The sequence below is a fragment of the Tympanuchus pallidicinctus genome, unplaced genomic scaffold (genome assembly GCF_026119805.1).
Source record: "Tympanuchus pallidicinctus isolate F22 unplaced genomic scaffold, pur_lepc_1.0 scaffold8, whole genome shotgun sequence".
NCBI lineage: Eukaryota > Metazoa > Chordata > Aves > Galliformes > Phasianidae > Tympanuchus > Tympanuchus pallidicinctus.
The window spans coordinates 13,414,687-13,431,308 of NW_026294802.1; the positions used below are offsets into that span (position 1 = coordinate 13,414,687).

The following is a 16,622-nucleotide window of genomic DNA, read 5'->3' on the forward strand; positions in this document are numbered from 1 at the left end:
TGGGTTCCCACCACGTGTGGCAAGCAGTGGACACGGCTGGATGTTGGGCTCTTCCTCTCTGCATTGCTTGCAAGTGAGTGCTTGGGTTCAGTGGGTGAATCAAGAAATCGTGCCTTCCCCAGTCTGCCTGCATCAGAACCTGTTGAAGGATGCAGAGCAGTGTCCCTTCCTAAAAAAAAGAAGGCTCCTGCTGCTACATACCCTTTTATTGTGTGGGTCACACTGATGGCCTTGCATCTGGATGCCCTTTGATTCTAGCATGGCCAGCCTAGTGCAGCAAGCTTCAGTCTGAGAATAACATTTGTGCTTCCATAGGAGCCTGAAGATGTGGAGCTGAAAGCTCAGCTTTCTGCTGCTGTTCCTTTCTCCTAGCTGCTCCCTGTAGCCCAGCAGCCAGAGCCCCTGCATCCCTATGGAGGATGCCAGGTTCAGTGAATGATGTGCCCTGTGCCAACTTTGAAGCCAACATATTTGCAAGGAACCTGTGCCAACACTGCTTCCGTGCCTCAAGGGTTCACCAGCATGCTGCCCAGGTGAGCTCCTCCATCCCACCTGCAGGCCATGAATGCCGCATCAAGAGCTGCTTTGTTCAGCCCTGGGACTTTGTAGAGATGGAAATCCCTAGCACAAAGGCTCGTGGTGTCCATCATTTAACTGCTTGGAGCAGAGCTGGAGCCACACTGGCAGGGAGGCTCTGGATGCAGTTAGGAGAAGCTCCGTAGATCCTGGGAAGGGAAGGAGGAATGAAGCAATACAGATACGTGCAAGTAAATAGCAACGGTGAGGGAAGGGGGAATGGCAAGTTAGAAAGCCACCCTGGATTTCAACTCTGTTTGAGGCCTGTTGGTCCCTTCCAATTCAAACCATTCTATGATTCTTACCTAAAATGTGATCCTGGCAGATCTCCCTGGGGCTGCAGTGAGCTGTTCCTGGAAGGAAAGGTGGAAGGGGATACATCTCATGTGATGCAGGGCTGGGTCTGACCCCATCCTCCAGCATGAGCCAGGCGGCTGCAGAGCGCTGCATCCCTCCAGGCGTCAGCCGGTTTCATGTTCACAGAGGGTTTCGTGTCATTCGCTGTCCTCTTGGAGCACCAGGCCGGGGATCATGAAATAGTAATGAGCCTCCCGCCCTCCTCCTTGCCCTCTCCCCCTGGCCCCCGGGCCCTCTAAGATTACTGCAGCCCTTTGCGATCTGCTTAGAGCCATCTCTGAGCGTATCCAGATGCCAGAGGGAGGGCAGGCAAGCCCCCTACCACTGCTCCTAAACCCTGCAGGTAACGGGCCTGGGGGAGATGCTGGAGGGTGGCTGCAAGCAGAGATTCCCCCAGTCCTCATCCTCATGTGCTTTCCTATCCGGCACGGCGATGGCACGGCTGCATCCCCCCCTTCCTCGCAGGAGCATGACGCAGAGGTGGCGGGGCACGGCACCAACGCAGACCCAGGTGGGCCCTGGGACTCCGTCCGCATCGTAGCACCGCAGTGCGAGGTGTACATCTGCGTGGGTCGGGCAGACGGCGCGGAGCGGTGAGTGGCAGAGGCTGACGGAGGGGGAAGATGGGGAAAATGGGGTGCGATATCGCCGATGCACTGAGGGATGTGTTTAGTAGGCATGGTGGTGATTGTTCGATGGTGGGACTGGGTGACCTTAGTGGTCTTTTCCAACCTTGATGATTCTATACTCTGCCAGGGAAAAAGGGCTGAGCGCTTTCTCTGCCTGTGTTTCTCGTGACTGCTCCCTGTTCCCAGGCTCTGCAGCCATGCTGACAGTTGCCTGTCCTCTCCTTGCTCCACAGCTGGCACCAGAGCAGGGCACAGCCCCCACTCGGCCCCAGCACTGTGGGCCAGCATGAAGAAACCAGCACCAAGCCCCACAGCCACACTGAAGACAGGGTGAGATGGGCACTTCTCTTGGTTTGGGTGGTTCCAGCCTCCTCATCCCCTCAGGGCCACTTCTGCTGGGCATATTCAGAAGCTTCCAAAATGCTGGGGGGGTCAGCTGGGACTCTTCACTTCTCACACATGCTCTTTGCCCCATTCCAGCTCAGTAACTTGTAGCCCTATTGCAAAGTCCTGCCTTATTTGTTTGTCAGGGCTGGGAGATGACCAGACTATTGGACACCACTTTGGGATCAGGCAAGCAGGACACAATGAGCTACAGAGGCCACAAGGATAACACACAGCTGCAGGTGGACAGAGCTAGGTGGGGTCAGCCCTTTCCTTCTGGATCCTGGGTGAGGACAGAGGCTCCGAGCGTTAGGAAAGAAGTCTTTGTGCCAAAAGCAGGTACATGTGGTTTGCTCTCCTGTGGGATTCTCTTGGTGTGCTCACCATAAAACATGGTGCTGCTGCCTCCCTACATGCTTTGCTGTGCTCCCACACCACCATGCAGTCTGGGTTTGCCCTCTGACCCCCTGTTCCTAACCCTGAAGCCCTGCTTTGCTGTGGGCAGAGAAGCATTACACACCACTCATTCAACAGTCTTCTTTCCATTCCAGAGCGTGCTCCTGCCAGCCAGAAGCCCAAGGAGGGCTGGGCAAAGCATCGCATAGAGAGTGGCTATTTCTCCTTGGAACCTCGAAAACCTGACCCTTCCTGGGCTTCCTCTGTACCTCGTCCTGGCCGCAGCTCCTCTCCTGGTCCAGGCAGCAGCAGGCATTTGGCATCCTCCTCCAGGGCTGGGGAGCCCCGTGGGCATCCCAGTGCTGGGGGCACAGAGGGGAAGCGTGTGCTGGAGAGGCAGGAGTACACGGTGCTGGCAGACCTGCCCAAACCCAAGCGCCTTGGCCGTGGGGATGCTGCTGACCGCCGTGGCTCCCGCACGCTCAGCCCTGGCCGAGTGGAGGTGGAGAGGATATTTGGTTGTGAGCGCAGGTGAGGAGCAATAGAGAGCTCTGCAGTGGATTGTTCCCACAGGTCACTTCATAGCTTGGAGAGAGCAGGGCTGCGAGTTACAGCTCAGATTTGAAGCTCCCAGCCACGTCCTGGGAGCTGCAGGACATGCTGTAGAGTTGGGAAATGGGGAAAGGAGAAAGAAGCTCCCAAATCCTAGTAGGATTAGGGATGGCAAGAGGTCCCCAGGTGAGTCCTCAGCTGGAGAAGCAGAAGTGGCTCCAAAATTGGCAGCCCAATGGTGGCATGAGGCATACAAAGGTGTAACAGGGACCAGGCAGTGGATGAGACAGGAAGGGGCAAAGTGCAGAGGACCCAAAGAAATGGCATGAAGAAGATGTGGATGAGGAAGCTGGGATGATTACAGCAATAGGGTGGAGACCTCAACATCTGGGGCAGGCAGAGATGTAGGCCTGGAGCGGGGCTCAGTCAGCAGCCAGACAGGCTGTGTGTGCCTGCAGGAAATCTGAGACGTTGGAGGCTTTCCAGGCACTGGAGGAGGGCCGCGTGGAGCGGCTGGATGGCAAGACCCCAGTGCCACCCAGCAAAGGCAGAGTCATTCGGAGGCAGTCCAGCCCCAGCCTGCCCAGGGAGGTGAGTCCTGGCTGTTTTCTCCTGCCACATTTTCCCCTATTCCTGCGTGCAAGAGGCTTCTCCTGGATAGAAGCTGGCTCTATGCATAGGGGTGCAGGTTCTGCAACGCCTTTCATAACCCAACCAACTTGTCTCCCAGCTCTCATGCCACCTTACTTCCCTCCTTGCTATCACTTGTGTTCCCTTTGCTCTCTGTACTGTGTGTCCCCAGGGTCAGCGGCTCTCCTGGCACCCTGAGCCGCGCAGCAGAGATTCCAAGGAGTCCCGGCGCTCCCCCAGCCCAGCTCGACAAACAGAGAGGGCCGGGGTCCCCCTGCGCCCCATGTGCCCTTCTCCACGGGCGGAGAGGGACTGGAGGAAGCCCCGGGAGCCCACAAGTCCTACTCAGCGGCTGGAGAGGGGAGGCAACAGCCCACGATCCCCCAGCCCAGCTTCTAGGTTGCAACAGAGGGCAGGAGGAGCTCAGAGCCCTCCCCAGCACACAGAGAAGGACTGGAGGAACAGAGCAGAGAGGAGCCAAGTTGCCTGGCAGGCTGGAAGTATGGGGAAAGCCAGTGAGAGAAAAAGCTGGGGGAACACCCTGCACCCCCCAAGCCTTGGGAAGAGCATGGATGGAAACAAGCAGGGAGGAGCCTGGCCACCACGCTCCATGAGTCCTACAGGACGGACAGATGGCACATGGAAAAGCCAAAAGGAGACCTCTCAGCCTGGCCTTGCACGGGGGGCAGAGAGACAACGGGGGGACCCATCCAGGAAACAGCTGGAATGCAGCTGGAAGAACATCCGGGATAAACTGCAGCCTCCCCATGCTGGGAAGGGCACAGACAATGAGTGGAAAGGCCGAGGGAAGCCCTTGCGTCCCATGAGCCCAACACGGCCACCAGAGCAGGATTGGAAAGGCCATGGGAAGCCCTTGCGTCCCATGAGCCCAACGCGGCCACCAGAGCAGGATTGGAAAGGCCATGGGAAGCCCTTGCGTCCCATGAGCCCAACACGGCCACCAGAGCAGGATTGGAAAGGCCATGGGAAGCCCTTGCGTCCCATGAGCCCAACGCGGCCACCAGAGCAGGATTGGAAAGGCCATGGGAAGCCCTTGCGTCCCATGAGCCCAACGCAGCCACCAGAGCAGGATTGGAAAGGCCATGGGAAGCCCTTGCGTCCCATGAGCCCAACGCGGCCACCAGAGCAGGATTGGAAAGGCCATGGGGATGCCTGCCAGGTTCAGAAGGCAGAGAAAGACTGGAGGGCGCATGAGAAGTCACCATGCCACATGGACTTGATGCAGCAGCTGGAAAGGGACTGGAGGAGCCCCGCTAGGTATGCGGATGCCTGGCCACGGCCGGATGACAGCTGGAGGAGGCCTGAGAGCCCAGTACAGAAACTGGAGGATGACTGGAAGGGGGTTGAGCACAGCCATGACTCAAACAACCCAGAGAAACCATTAGAAAGTGATTGGGAGAACAAGAAATTCCTCGTATATCACGTGAGTATAGAATCACTGCAGCTACTGCTCGCTACCCACGTCCCTCAGTAGGAACACCTGGAGCTCTGGAACACCTCCAGGGATGCTGACTGCACCACCTCATGTCCAACCTGAACCTCCCCTGGGGCAGCTTGAGGCCGTTTGCTTTCACCCCATCGCTGTTAGCTGGGGGAACAGGCCAACCTCCAGCTCACCACAACCTCCCTTCAGGTCACTGTAGTGAGCAGTAAGGTTTCCCCTGAGCTTCTCTTCTCCAAACTGAACAACCCCAGTTCCCTCAGCTGCTCCCCATCAGACCTGTGCTTGAGAGCCCTCACAGCTCCGGTGCTCTTCTCTGGACACACTCCAGGGCCTCCATGTCTTTCTAGTAGTGAAGGGAGTAGGTTGGGAGTGGTGAAAATGGAAATGGCAGGGACCTGTCTGCCAGGTGTGGAACCAGCACACCCCTTTTCCTGAGGTCTGAGAAGCAGCGCTTCTGCTCCAGCACTGGGAGACACAGGAGGAGATGGACACAGAGGCTCAGGCTGAGCTCCCCGTTTCTCTCCCCGCAGTCGCAGCTGGATGGGAGCTCCAGAGCACCGCAGAGCTCCTCGGGAAGCCGGCTTCCACACGGGAGCACCAGCGAGAAACGCACTAAGGTAGGGCCCGGGGCTCCCCGCCCGCCCCGTCGGCTCCATTGGCTGCGGGAAGGGGGCGGCCGGGCCGGAGGCCACCCGCTGCCATTGGGCCGGGCCGGGCCCTCCCAGGAAGTTTGGGGTGGGAAGGGGAGGAAAGAAAAGAAAAAAAGAGAAAAAGTTTGAAGGGGAAAAAAAAAAAAAAAGCCCTCGGAAAAGCTCGGGGCGGGCGGCGGAGCGAGCGGGCATGGTGGGGCTGCGGGAGCCGCCCGGCCGCTGAAGCCGCCCCGCCGCCCTGGCTGCCCGCAGCCGGCCCCGCCGCGCCCCCGCCATGACGGTGAGTCTGGAACGGGGCCCCGCGGCGCTCTGCTTCCTCCCCCTGGGCTGTTCCCGCTCCGGGGGGATCTCCCGCTGGGGTGTGGGCGGCACTGAGGCGGTGCGGGACCGGGGCTGCCTGTGCTCCCGGTCGGGGGTGGGGTGCGGTGGAGGTGACGGGCCGGCCCTCGGCCTTCCCCGTGTGGAGGGGCGGTGAGGGGTTCGGCGTTGTGCTTTGGCCTTGGGGGCCTTTCCCAGCCGAGCCTGGTCTCTTTGGGGGAAGAAGTGGGCTTTTGGGGCCGCCGGGAACCCCTTTGTGATGGAGGGAAGGCGGCCCGGGGTGAGGTCACCCTGCAGCAGGTGACCTCCAGAGGTCCCTTCCACCGCCGCTGTCCCCAAGTGTTGCTCTGTGGCCAGAGAAGCCGTAGGAACCGCGGCCTGGAGCTCTAGCTCTGTTGCCTTCTATCCTCCGTTTCTTCCCCCTGCCCTCTCTGTACCACCCAGGAGTCATTCTTCCACTCCCACCCTATCTCCTTTCCTTCTTTGGTGTTTACATTCTTAAGATACTTGCAGGCTGTTATCGCAGCCCTTGTGTCCTCGTGGCAGCCCGAACAGGCAGCCAGCTCCCTGCACCAGCCATCACCCCTGCTCAGTGCTGGATCCCCCCGGTGCCTCCTCTTGCATCCTCACATCTTCGTTGTTTGGAGCCAGCCCCAGATATCCGGATAGCTCTGCTTTCCTGCCTGCTTCCTCCTCCTGCCCTGGCCTTTTCCTCTGACGGGGAATTCAGCTCAAACTTCGCTCTGTTCTCTGCCCTTATCCCAAGTGCTTTTCTCCAGAGTACAAAGCTGAAATTAGTGGTAGACAGGGAAGAGAAAAAAGCAGCTTTAAGCACTTTGCGGACTGGTGTCTTGTCCACCAGAAATACTGTGGACAGTGGCAGAGCTGTGCCTACGAGGATGAAGACAGGGAAAAAGAGGCTGGTTGTGTCTTGCACCATATGTGTGCTTTGGGACTTTACTGGCCTCGGTGCTGTGCCCATGGCAGTAACAGGGCAGTGTGTCTGGCCCTCCTGCCCCACGCACATGTGTGCTGGGAGAGAAGGTCACGCCAAACATTTCACCTCCTTTCCTTCCCTCCTGCCGCTCCCAGCCTGGAGTCAGTGCTGAAGTCACTGGATTGGAAAGGATAACGGCACAAAGGGTGGAGCTGTCGCCACAGGGAAGAAATTAATTTTCAAAGAACTTTTGCAGGGCGGTGGGGATGTCCGGGTCTAGGGGAGTGGACGAGGGGATGCACGTGGTCCCCAGCCATTCACCGCCTCTGCTCTTCGTGCCTACTTTACAAAGCTGAGTGGTGGGCTGAGTTATTTGCCAGCTCGGGAGGAGCTGGAGCAGCAGAGCTGGGAGGAGGAGCAGCTCCAGCCTGCTTGGCTGAGGGCGAAGTTGGGGAGAGCATTTGCCCTGAGTCAGCTTTCCAGCACGGCACTTCTGGAAGGAGCTGAACTGGTTGGGATGCCGGACAAGTGGCGTGAGGTTAGGGGGAGGTGAATGGGGGGGGGGGGAGCTTTTTAGAAGGGAGTGAGCTGGAGGAAACTCTGCTTGTTCTCCATAACCATGGCCCAGGGCTGGGCAGAGGGTGGGCTCTAGAAGGAGCAAAGTCCCCAGCATCTCAGACAGGATTTGTTCTCCAGCTCTGGTTGTAATTCCAATTTGATCTCCAGCCTCAGGCAAAGTGTTGACACGCTGTGTGTTTTCACAGCTGTTAAATTGCCTCCTGCGCCTTTGTGGTGAGGGCTGGTTCATAGTGAGCTGCTATAAGGCTGTAATTGTAATATGTGAGCAGTGGGGAAGGTGCTGTGGGAGGTACCCCTGGGGCATGGATGCCCAGGTTGGAACGAAATGTGCCTGCTTCCCTGTGTCCTTCTCCAAAGCCTGGTCTGGCTTATGACAGAGCCGTGTTCCCTTCCACACAGTTTCCTCACCCCTATCTCTCTCTCCTATCTCTGAATAAATATCTCCAAGGCACCTTGTAGAAACCTCCCTGCTGCATATTTTTCCTTTTTTTTTTTTTTCTTTACTCTTTCCTTATCTCCTGTTTCCTCTTACAGGAATGATTGCTAAATGCAGTCCTCCTCCACCACTGGGTCCTAAACTGAACCCCCACGTGTTTCCTCAAAGCAGTGTGGGGCTCTTCTTGTTTCTTATTCCCCCTATGGCAACTCTGCTTCCCGCTCCCCCAGCATGCAGAAACCTTTTGTGGGTTCCGGCACGCACTAAACCTCTGCTTTGTCCTTTCCTCTCCAGCCAGATCTCCTCAATTTCAAGAAGGGATGGATGTCCATCCTGGACAAGCCAGGAGAGGTAAGCCCTACCTGGAGCCTACTTCTTGCCCTAGCCCTATTGGTCAAGTTCCTTGTGTGAGCAGTGGTTTTTCCCTTCCCCTCTCGTTGTGCTTGCTCCTGCTGCAGGTAACTCATGCTTGAGAGACCCAGCATTGTATTGGGTGCATTCTGAGCTGAGAATTATTACAGGCACTTGGAAGGGACCTAGAAAAGGGGGGCAGAGCCTAGAAACGGAGAGGTCATAGGGTAGCACATCCCTCCTTGTTCCTGCACTTCCCTCAGTAACTGTCTATCCATTTCCCTCCTGTCTTTTCCCCTCCCTCCCCCTAACCCATCTGCTGGCAGTGGAAGAAACACTGGTTCGTGCTGACCGACTCGAGCCTGAGATATTACCGGGACTCGAACGCCGAGGAGGTAAGCATGGGTGGCGTCTCCTCACCCCTCTGTTCTTTCCTGCCCTTGTCCTCATAGTGACAGGGAGAGTAACATTATCACTAGCACAGGCACCTCATATCTACACAAGGGAATGTGTCCCATTCCAGTGAAGCTCTAACATCTCCTTGAGACTTTGTTCTGACCCATCATTCTCCATCTGAAGAGCCCCTCGGGGCTGTCAAGGTTTGAAGTGAAGAGAAAGGCTGACATGCGGGCAGCTGGGCTGCCCTGGTGCTCTGCCACTCTTCTTCTTCCCATGCTTTGGTTAGGGTGCAGGCAGGTGGCAGGGTCTTTTTAAGAGATGGGCTTTGCTTACACCCTAGAGGGTGGCTGTGCTTTCAGGCTGATGACCTTGATGGCGAAATCGATCTCCGCTCCTGCACAGATGTGACAGAATTTGCGGTGCAGCGCAACTATGGCTTCCAGATACACGTAAGTGCCTGGAGTGCAGCACTGAGGAATGCCTGGTGGGATGGCTGCTCCTTCCCCATCTGCATCCCCGACACAGAAGTTTGGGCAGTGTAAACTTCATGGTGTCAGGATGGCAGGGTAGTTGGTGGTGTGTCCAGCACTCAAAGGGTTAGAGTGCAGCCAGCTGCCCCTTTGCTGAGTGGTGACAGAGCTCATGTCCTGTCTCTGCTGCAGACGAAGGATGCCATCTTCACACTGTCAGCCATGACCTCAGGCATCCGGCGCAACTGGATTGAGGCTCTGAAGAAGAACGTGCGCCCTGTTAGTGCTCCAGATGTCACCAAGTAAGAGCTGCCTGCTGGTGGGTCTCCTGCTTGTTCCTTTCTTCAGGAGGACACCTGAAAGGTCCTTGGGAGGGGTGGAGCAGGGCAGTGATGATGAGAGTGACAGGCATGCAGAAGTGATGCTTTCTGGGGGCACAGCATCTTGGCAGGCTCCTGTCTACCAGGAAGATATTGTATTGAGCAGAATCGTAGCATCTGTTCAATTTGGAAAAGACCACTAAGGTCATATAGTCCAACTACTGACCTATCACCAGTAAACAGTTTCCCTCAGTACTGCATCTACCTTTTTCTGGAAAACCAGCAGTTCCTCGTACTGCCAACAGAAGCCTGCCCCAAAACCCATTTTTTTATCTCCATTTTGCTGCTGGAGCTTGGCTGAGACTCAGGGTGAATCCTCCCCACCTCCTGGGGAAAGCCTGTTTACCCATACATGCAGACAGAGCTGCCAAGTGATGTGATGCAACCACTCTTCTCTCACACAAGGTTTTTCACAAGGCTGAGTTGAGCAAAAGCTGAGCCTTGCAGCCTTGCGTTTAACCAGCAATGCAAGGGGGCTGTTTGTCTGTGCTTTTGCAGTGCCTGTCCTTCACATGTTATTGCTGTGGTTTCAGGCTATCTGACTGCAACAAGGAAAACACAATCCGTAACTGCATCCCACCAAAGAGCTCACTGCGAGTGGATGAGCAGCAGCAGCCAAGTTCTGAGGGAAGCACCAAAGGCAGCACTTGGAAAGCGGATGGGCCACGCCATGCCTTTGACTACGTAGAACTGTCCCCCTTGCAGCAGGATCCCCAAAATCAGGGGTCCCCACCGAGGACAAGAGGGAGTTTGAGGGTGTCAGAGCGAGTGTCCAAGCATGAGGATTTAGAGCGGGATTTGGCAGTGCGTTCAGAGGAGAGGCGCAAGTGGTTTGAGAGTCCTGACGGCAGGGTCTCTAACAGTGATGGCCCAGGGGGAAACTTGTCCCGCAAGGTGGAGGAGCCAGACTTGCCTGCTGCCCCACTTTCAGAGGAGCAGCGAGTTCGGCTGAACGAGGAGATAGAGAAGAAGTGGCTGGAGCTGGAGCGCTTGCCCTTGAAGGACTCACGGCGAGTGCCCTTGACAACACTGCTGAACCAGGGCAAGGGGAACCACGGAGATGCCAATGAGGCACTGAAAAAGGAGGTGAGAGCACTTTGGAAGATGGTTTTCTGGGGGTTGTGATCCATGCAGCTTTGTGCCTCCCTGGTGGCTCTGCGGAAGAGCAAGGCCACCAGTGTTGGTGGCATCGCTTGCGTGGATCTCTGTTTCCTGGCAGTGTGTTTGCTGTCTCCTGTCTTGAACTGTTCCCAAGTCAACAAACACATCACCTCCCAGCCCTGGGAAAGAGGGTGAGCATCTCTCTTCTGTCCCTGGCACAGGTCCAGTCGCTGCGGGCGCAGTTGGAGTCCTGCCGGGCCCGAAACGAGAGCCTTCGGGAAGCTGCCAAGTCCCAGGGAGATGGCCACGTGCCCCGGGGGTACATCTCTCAGGTGAGCAGGATGGGTGAGCCCCAGGCTGGGAAATGCCAGAGCCTGGACTCATTGCCAAGCAGGTATCGCTAATCATTGGGTTGCCATGGTGGCCGCAAATAGGCTCGGTTGTGATCAATGTTAATTACATAAAGGCTAGAGTGCGTATTAAAGAGGCTGGAGTTGGCAGGAGGCAGTGGTGCGCACATGCTGTCAGGAATTCAGGATCTGTCACAGTTGAGGGAAGGGAATTTGGGTTCCTGGTGAGCTGCTCTTGCAATGGACTGGCTGCACCCAGCCCAAATAAAAGCACAAATCACATGGAGCAGCTCACTGGTACTCTGCAATCTCAGTTTGCACTCACAGCTCACGGGTCTCCGTGTGGTCAAAAGAAAACAAAAAGGAGCAGGGAGAAACAGCGTCTTTTCTTCCTGAGGCTGAACTTCACCTTTCCCAAAAGGTCTCATTTTCTCTCAATTTGCCTTAGTACCATTTGAAAGAGGGGGAGAACAAGTTGGTGAATTCAATGGCTTCTCAAGAATAATGTTTTGGCCTGATCTGATGGCAGGCAAATCTTCCCCAAGGGCCTTGGGGCATGAGTCCAAGATGGGAATGTCTTGCTTTGCTGTAACACAACTTATCTACAGCACTAGGCATTGAAAAGCCACCAGAAAAAGTATGAGCTGTGCAAGAAGATCGCTAGCAGTCAGGCTATAGGGAGGGAGGTGTCTGTAACAGCGCCCAGCCAAGGGGAAGGTGTCACTTTTCTGAAGCAGAGGCTCAGTTTCCATCGATTCTGGGGATGCTGCTTTATTTAAAAGGCAAATAGTGGATGCGGTTCCAGCAGTACATCCTGGTAGAAGGGTCTTGGCATCTCCTGATGGCTGAGTTGTAATAGAAGAGGAATGTTTTTTCCTCTCCAGAGCACGCAAGGCTCACAAGATTTGTGAGCTGAATGCTTGTGTTTCATGATCAAAGTACCAGGAGAAAAAAACATCACAGGAAGGGGTCTCACTTGTCTTCAAATGGCCCTGGACTAGGGAGGGGTTTGCAAAGTCAAGCATCATCCCAACAAGGTGCCTGTCCTTCTGTCCACATGTCTTAGAGTCAAAGAATCACGGAGTATCCTGAGTTTCAAAGGGACCCACAAGGACCATTGAATCTAACTCCTGGCTCCACGTAGGACTACCCAAAATTCAAACCTTGAGAGCATCCTGAACTCTGTCAGTGTAGTGCCATGACCACAGCCCTGTCCCAGTGCCCAATGACCCTCTCAGTGAAGAACCTTTTCCTAACCTCAACCTGAACCTTGCCCTAATATCCCACCTGACTGTCCCAAGTCAGCTCTGTGTTGTAATGTGTCTGCCACTTTCACATCCCTCACCCTTCCCTCTACTGTCCTTTCCCCTGCGTGACAGGAGGCCTGTGAGCGCAGCCTGGCTGAGATGGAGTCGTCACACCAGCAGGTGATGGAGGAGCTGCAGAGGCACCACCAGCGAGAAATGGAGCGGCTGCGGCAGGAGAAGGAGCGGCTCCTTGCAGAGGAGGCTGCAGCAACGGCGGCAGGTGGGAGCAGAAAGCAAGTCATGTCCCCACTTCCTTCCACCTCTCCCAAATGTCTCTGACTTCTGCCAGAAACCTGCCACCTTCCTGTACCAAAAGTCTTGTAACTTGAGTCCCACTGCTGAGCCTGCTGTTTGGTCTTAGAGGAAGCTTGGCTTTTCTCCCGCCTGTGATGCGAAGTCTGGTCATGCTGGGATGCCATTTATTAATCTCCTTAGCAGCACTCGGTGCTTTGGGATAATCCTGGGAGGTGGGAGTTGGTCAGAGGGCAAAAGGTAAAGGAGGAGGAAGTGTAGAGTGCACATCTTTGAGCCTGAGGCACCAAGAGCTGGCTCAGTTGCATGGCTGGGTTTCTCCAGATGTGCCCAAGCTGGCATAGCCTGATCCCGTGTCTCCCATTGCATCTCTCTGCAGCCATTGAAGCACTGAAGAAGGCCCACCGGGAGGAGATGAACAAGGAGCTGGGCAGGACACGAAGCTTTCAGCAGTGTGGCTCTGTCACAGACGCCCTCCAGAAGCAGCACCAGTAAGAAGTCTCTCCTGCTTCCCTTGCTCAGTGCTTTGGGCAGAGCCTGTTGATGGCACAGGAGCCACAACCTTGTGCCTCTCTGACAGGTTGGATGTAGACTCACTGAAGCGGGAGCTGCAGGTGCTGTCAGAGCAGTACTCCCAGAAGTGCCTGGAAATTGGGCAGCTAACAGAGAAGGCAGAGGAGCGGGAACAGATGTTGCAGCGCTGCCAGCAAGAGGGGAAGCAGCTCCTTCGGAAGAACCAGGCAAGAGAAGGGTTTCCCTGCCCTTAAGGACCACAGAGCATCCTCATTCTGGGACTGCCCCTGTCTAAATGGGGTGTCTCTTTATTCATATTCTTCTCCTCTCAATATGTTACTGGGGCCAGGACTGCAAGAGAGCCTTGTGGCTGTGCCATATCTGCCTTTTTGCCTGCAGGAGCTGCAGATCCGCCTGTCGGATGAGATTGGGAAGCTGCGAAGCTTCATCACCTCGCGGTGCTCTGGGGACCGATCTCCGCAAAACAATGAGCGCAACTCCTGCGAGCTGGAGGTATGGGGTGCTTAGGATGTCCCCAGCAGTTTGGGCTCGGAGTAGAGGGGACTGGGAGCCACGCAAGGCTGCAGGGCTGTGCAGGAAGGAGGTGCGCAAGCTTCCCCTGCGTGTCTCTCCCGGGGCACCATGCATCACTTCCCGCTTCCTTCCTCCTCCACCACCGCACTTGCGCTAGGGAGGACGGCCTCTACCCAGGCTGTGTCTCTCTGCTTCCCCCTGCCTTGAGTCACCGCCTGCTCCTCTCCCCTGAGCCAGGTGCTGCTGCGTGTGAAGGAGAATGAGCTCCAGTACCTGAAGAAGGAGGTACAGTGCCTCCGGGAGGAGCTGCAGATGATGCAAAAGGTTGGTGCTTCCCTGGGTCTGCTGGCTGGGGCTGGGTATTGCATCTCTCTCTTACAGCAAAGCAGAGGGACTAGGAGGCTGCATAGTGGCTGCAGGTTTCAGACAGGGTCATTTGGATGCTCAGGTCAAACCCTTGTGTCATGTGTGCTCCTTGTCCCTGCTTTCTTGCTGAGCGACACTGCCTCATTGCAGTATTCCATTACTTGAAGTGTGGCTACAAGGAGGGTGGAGCTCTGTCTTCATGAGGAACCCCATGGAGAAGACGAGCAGCAGTGGGTGTAAGCCCTACCAAGAGAAGTTTCATCTTGATATATAGTTTGTTTTGTTTTAACGTTGAGAACAGTGATTCATTGGAACAACCTCCGCAAGGACATGGTGGTATCCCCACCACTGGAGGTTTCCAAGAGGCAGTTGGACAAAGTTCTCAATAAGCTCACTTAGGTCTCCTTATCCCACAAAATATTGAACCAGCTAATCTTTCAAGGTCCCTTCAGACCTGGGTTGTTGTATGGTTCTGTGAAATCGTTGCCCACTTTGGGCTGAGGTTCAGGCTTTGGGCTGTGTCCTCCCTCACCCACTGGCCTCACCTTGACACTTGAATACCAGCTTGAGAGTTGCTAACTCTTCTCCCTGTCTGGCAGGACAAGAGATTTGCCTCAGGGAAATACCAGGACGTCTATGCAGAGCTGAATCATATTAAGGTGCGCTCAGAGCGGGAGATTGAGCAGCTGAAGGAGCATCTGCGCCTGGCCATGGCAGCCCTGCAGGAGAAGGAAACACTGTGCAACAGCATCAGCAATTAACGGTGAGCACTGAGGGGCTGTTATGTTCCCTCCAGGCTTGGGGGACTGAGATCCACTTTACTTTTGGCAGAGGCAAGGCAGCTTCTTGCTGCTCCATTTGGTGGTCAGTGTGGCTATGGCTTGACCCAGCCATCTTCCTCCAAGCGCTTGCATAGGCAAGCATAGGGATGGAGCAGTGTGAAGCCATCATGCATGTTCTGATGTCCAGAGCAAACCTTCTACTTGCTTGAACACTGTGGCCATCAGGCTTGGGGTCACACTGCTCTGCCAACGCTTGCTGGTGGGCACTGACCAGTCTTGAGACGTGTGGGATCAGAGCAGGCATGCCAAGCATGTCAGAACCTCCTAGAATGGAGGCAGAAAGGACAGCATTTCTGTGCTGAGTGCGATCTTTCCAAACCTGTTTTGTTTTTTTTTCCTTCTCTTTCTAGGTCTACTTCATTTGTTTATCTGTTCTTGTTTTTTATTTGCTCCGTTCCTCACTTAAGGAGAGAGGGAGGTTGGATCTCATCCTTGGCGAGACATCTCTCTCCTCAGCCAGCTCCTCACTTCCCTCCCAAAGCTTTCGATGAAGCCTTTCCAAAATCTTTTTGCCTTTGTATCTGAGCACGTTATTTGGAATGGCTCCTTACATGCACCTTCTTCAGGATTTTATACGTGAAAATTGTATTTTATAGAAGAATTTTGTTTTCCCTTGAGAAAAAGAGGAAAAGGAGAGGGAAAGCTTCTACGTCACCAGCATTTTCTAACCAGAGAAAGAGAATATACTCCCCATTTCCTCAGCCCCCCCTGCTCCCAGCCACGTATCTGCCTTTGGCACTCCCGTTCCCTCTCTTCCACCTGTCTCTGGGGCCCCATGGGGATGTATGGGGACACATAACAACACCACTGCCCCGGCACCCAGTGGAGGAGACACGCAAGCCATAGGAGGAGGCCGCCTGCCGCAGCTGCACCCACCTGCAACTTTGAAAGAGGAGACCTTGGCACGAGGCTGCACGATGGAGCTCTCAGTGACTGTCCTTCAGCTCTGCCTTGGCACAGCCTCAGCTCCAGGAGCCTCCCCACTCACCCTCCCTCGGGCTGGGGAGAGCCCGACATGTTAGTGGCAGAGGAGCTGCTGTTCTGCCACACCCTTCAACTCTTAACTTAATAAAATCTTCCCCTTTTGCTGAGAAAAATATGTTTGCTGAGGGCAAGTCTTGCTACGGTGCTGAGAGCAATTTCTGCAGCTTCCTGCCTCACTGTGAAGCCAGCAGCTCTTTTGTGACCACCAGGAGCAAGGGGGGAGATCTCAGGGAAGATGAAAGGAACGGCAAACATTTTTCCCCCCTCCTGTTTTGGGGTAAAAAACATGCTTTGCTCTTTCTAAAGGGAGCTTAAAGGAAAGCACTCAGAAAAGGCTTCTGGCTCCTTTCCCTGGGCGAAGCCAGCACAAAATCCAGTAAATCCAGTTGCAGGCTTGCATCAAGCCTGAACCACCACCTTGAAGATGGGATGAGCCCTGGGCATGCCATCAGCCAGAGATGGAACAGCAAAGCTCCCAGGCTGGGGGTGGCAGCTGTGAAGTTGGGAAGTTGTGGGGACCATGATTGCAGGGGAAAAAGTGAAGTTTAGGGCATGGTGTTGTACACATGTTTTTTAGGGGAAAAAGAAAACACACTTTTGCATCACCAGTGGCTTAATTAAGGCTGTGGGGTTGCATCTATCCCCGGGGGTTGCAACCCCTGGGAGTAGCCAGCCAGTCCCTTCCTCAGGTGCTCCCTATATTTGTTTGGGTTTGGTGTTTTTTGTTTTTTCCTAACTGGGGGCTGCTGTTCCCGATAAAGGCTTTGCACCAGCGTGCTGGAACGTGTGGCTGCTGCCAATCAGCCCCTTCCCCAGTGCCGCATGTGACAGGGTGATACTGGCCCCACGGCTGCCCCATAGCGA

The 16,622-nt window shown here is 55.3% G+C and overlaps 1 protein-coding gene across 1 annotated transcript; it reads left to right on the forward strand.

Moving 5' to 3' along the window:
* The first annotated feature begins 404 nt into the window (after positions 1-404).
* Positions 405-15,871, forward strand: TRIOBP (TRIO and F-actin binding protein). Its single transcript, XM_052667921.1, has 21 exons — positions 405-533; positions 1,399-1,526; positions 1,796-1,892; positions 2,093-2,285; positions 2,498-2,873; positions 3,353-3,485; positions 3,697-4,968; positions 5,520-5,606; positions 8,204-8,260; positions 8,587-8,655; positions 9,019-9,108; positions 9,322-9,431; positions 10,043-10,595; positions 10,832-10,942; positions 12,340-12,487; positions 12,899-13,010; positions 13,100-13,259; positions 13,432-13,545; positions 13,804-13,890; positions 14,532-14,695; positions 15,125-15,871. The coding sequence occupies exons 1-20, from the start codon at positions 420-422 to the stop codon at positions 14,691-14,693; spliced, it is 4,173 nt and encodes a 1,390-aa protein (XP_052523881.1). The 5' UTR covers positions 405-419; the 3' UTR covers positions 14,694-14,695; positions 15,125-15,871.
* The last annotated feature ends 751 nt before the right edge of the window (positions 15,872-16,622 follow it).

Excerpts from the sequence above, each read along its gene's own strand:
- TRIOBP (XM_052667921.1), top strand. The coding sequence starts at position 420 with ATGCCAGGTTCAGTGAATGATGTGCCCTGTGCCAACTTTGAAGCCAAC. Across the intron at positions 2,874-3,352 it reads ATATTTGGTTGTGAGCGCAG|GAAATCTGAGACGTTGGAGG; the intron begins GTGAGGAGCAAT and ends GTGTGCCTGCAG. Across the intron at positions 10,596-10,831 it reads ATGAGGCACTGAAAAAGGAG|GTCCAGTCGCTGCGGGCGCA; the intron begins GTGAGAGCACTT and ends TCCCTGGCACAG.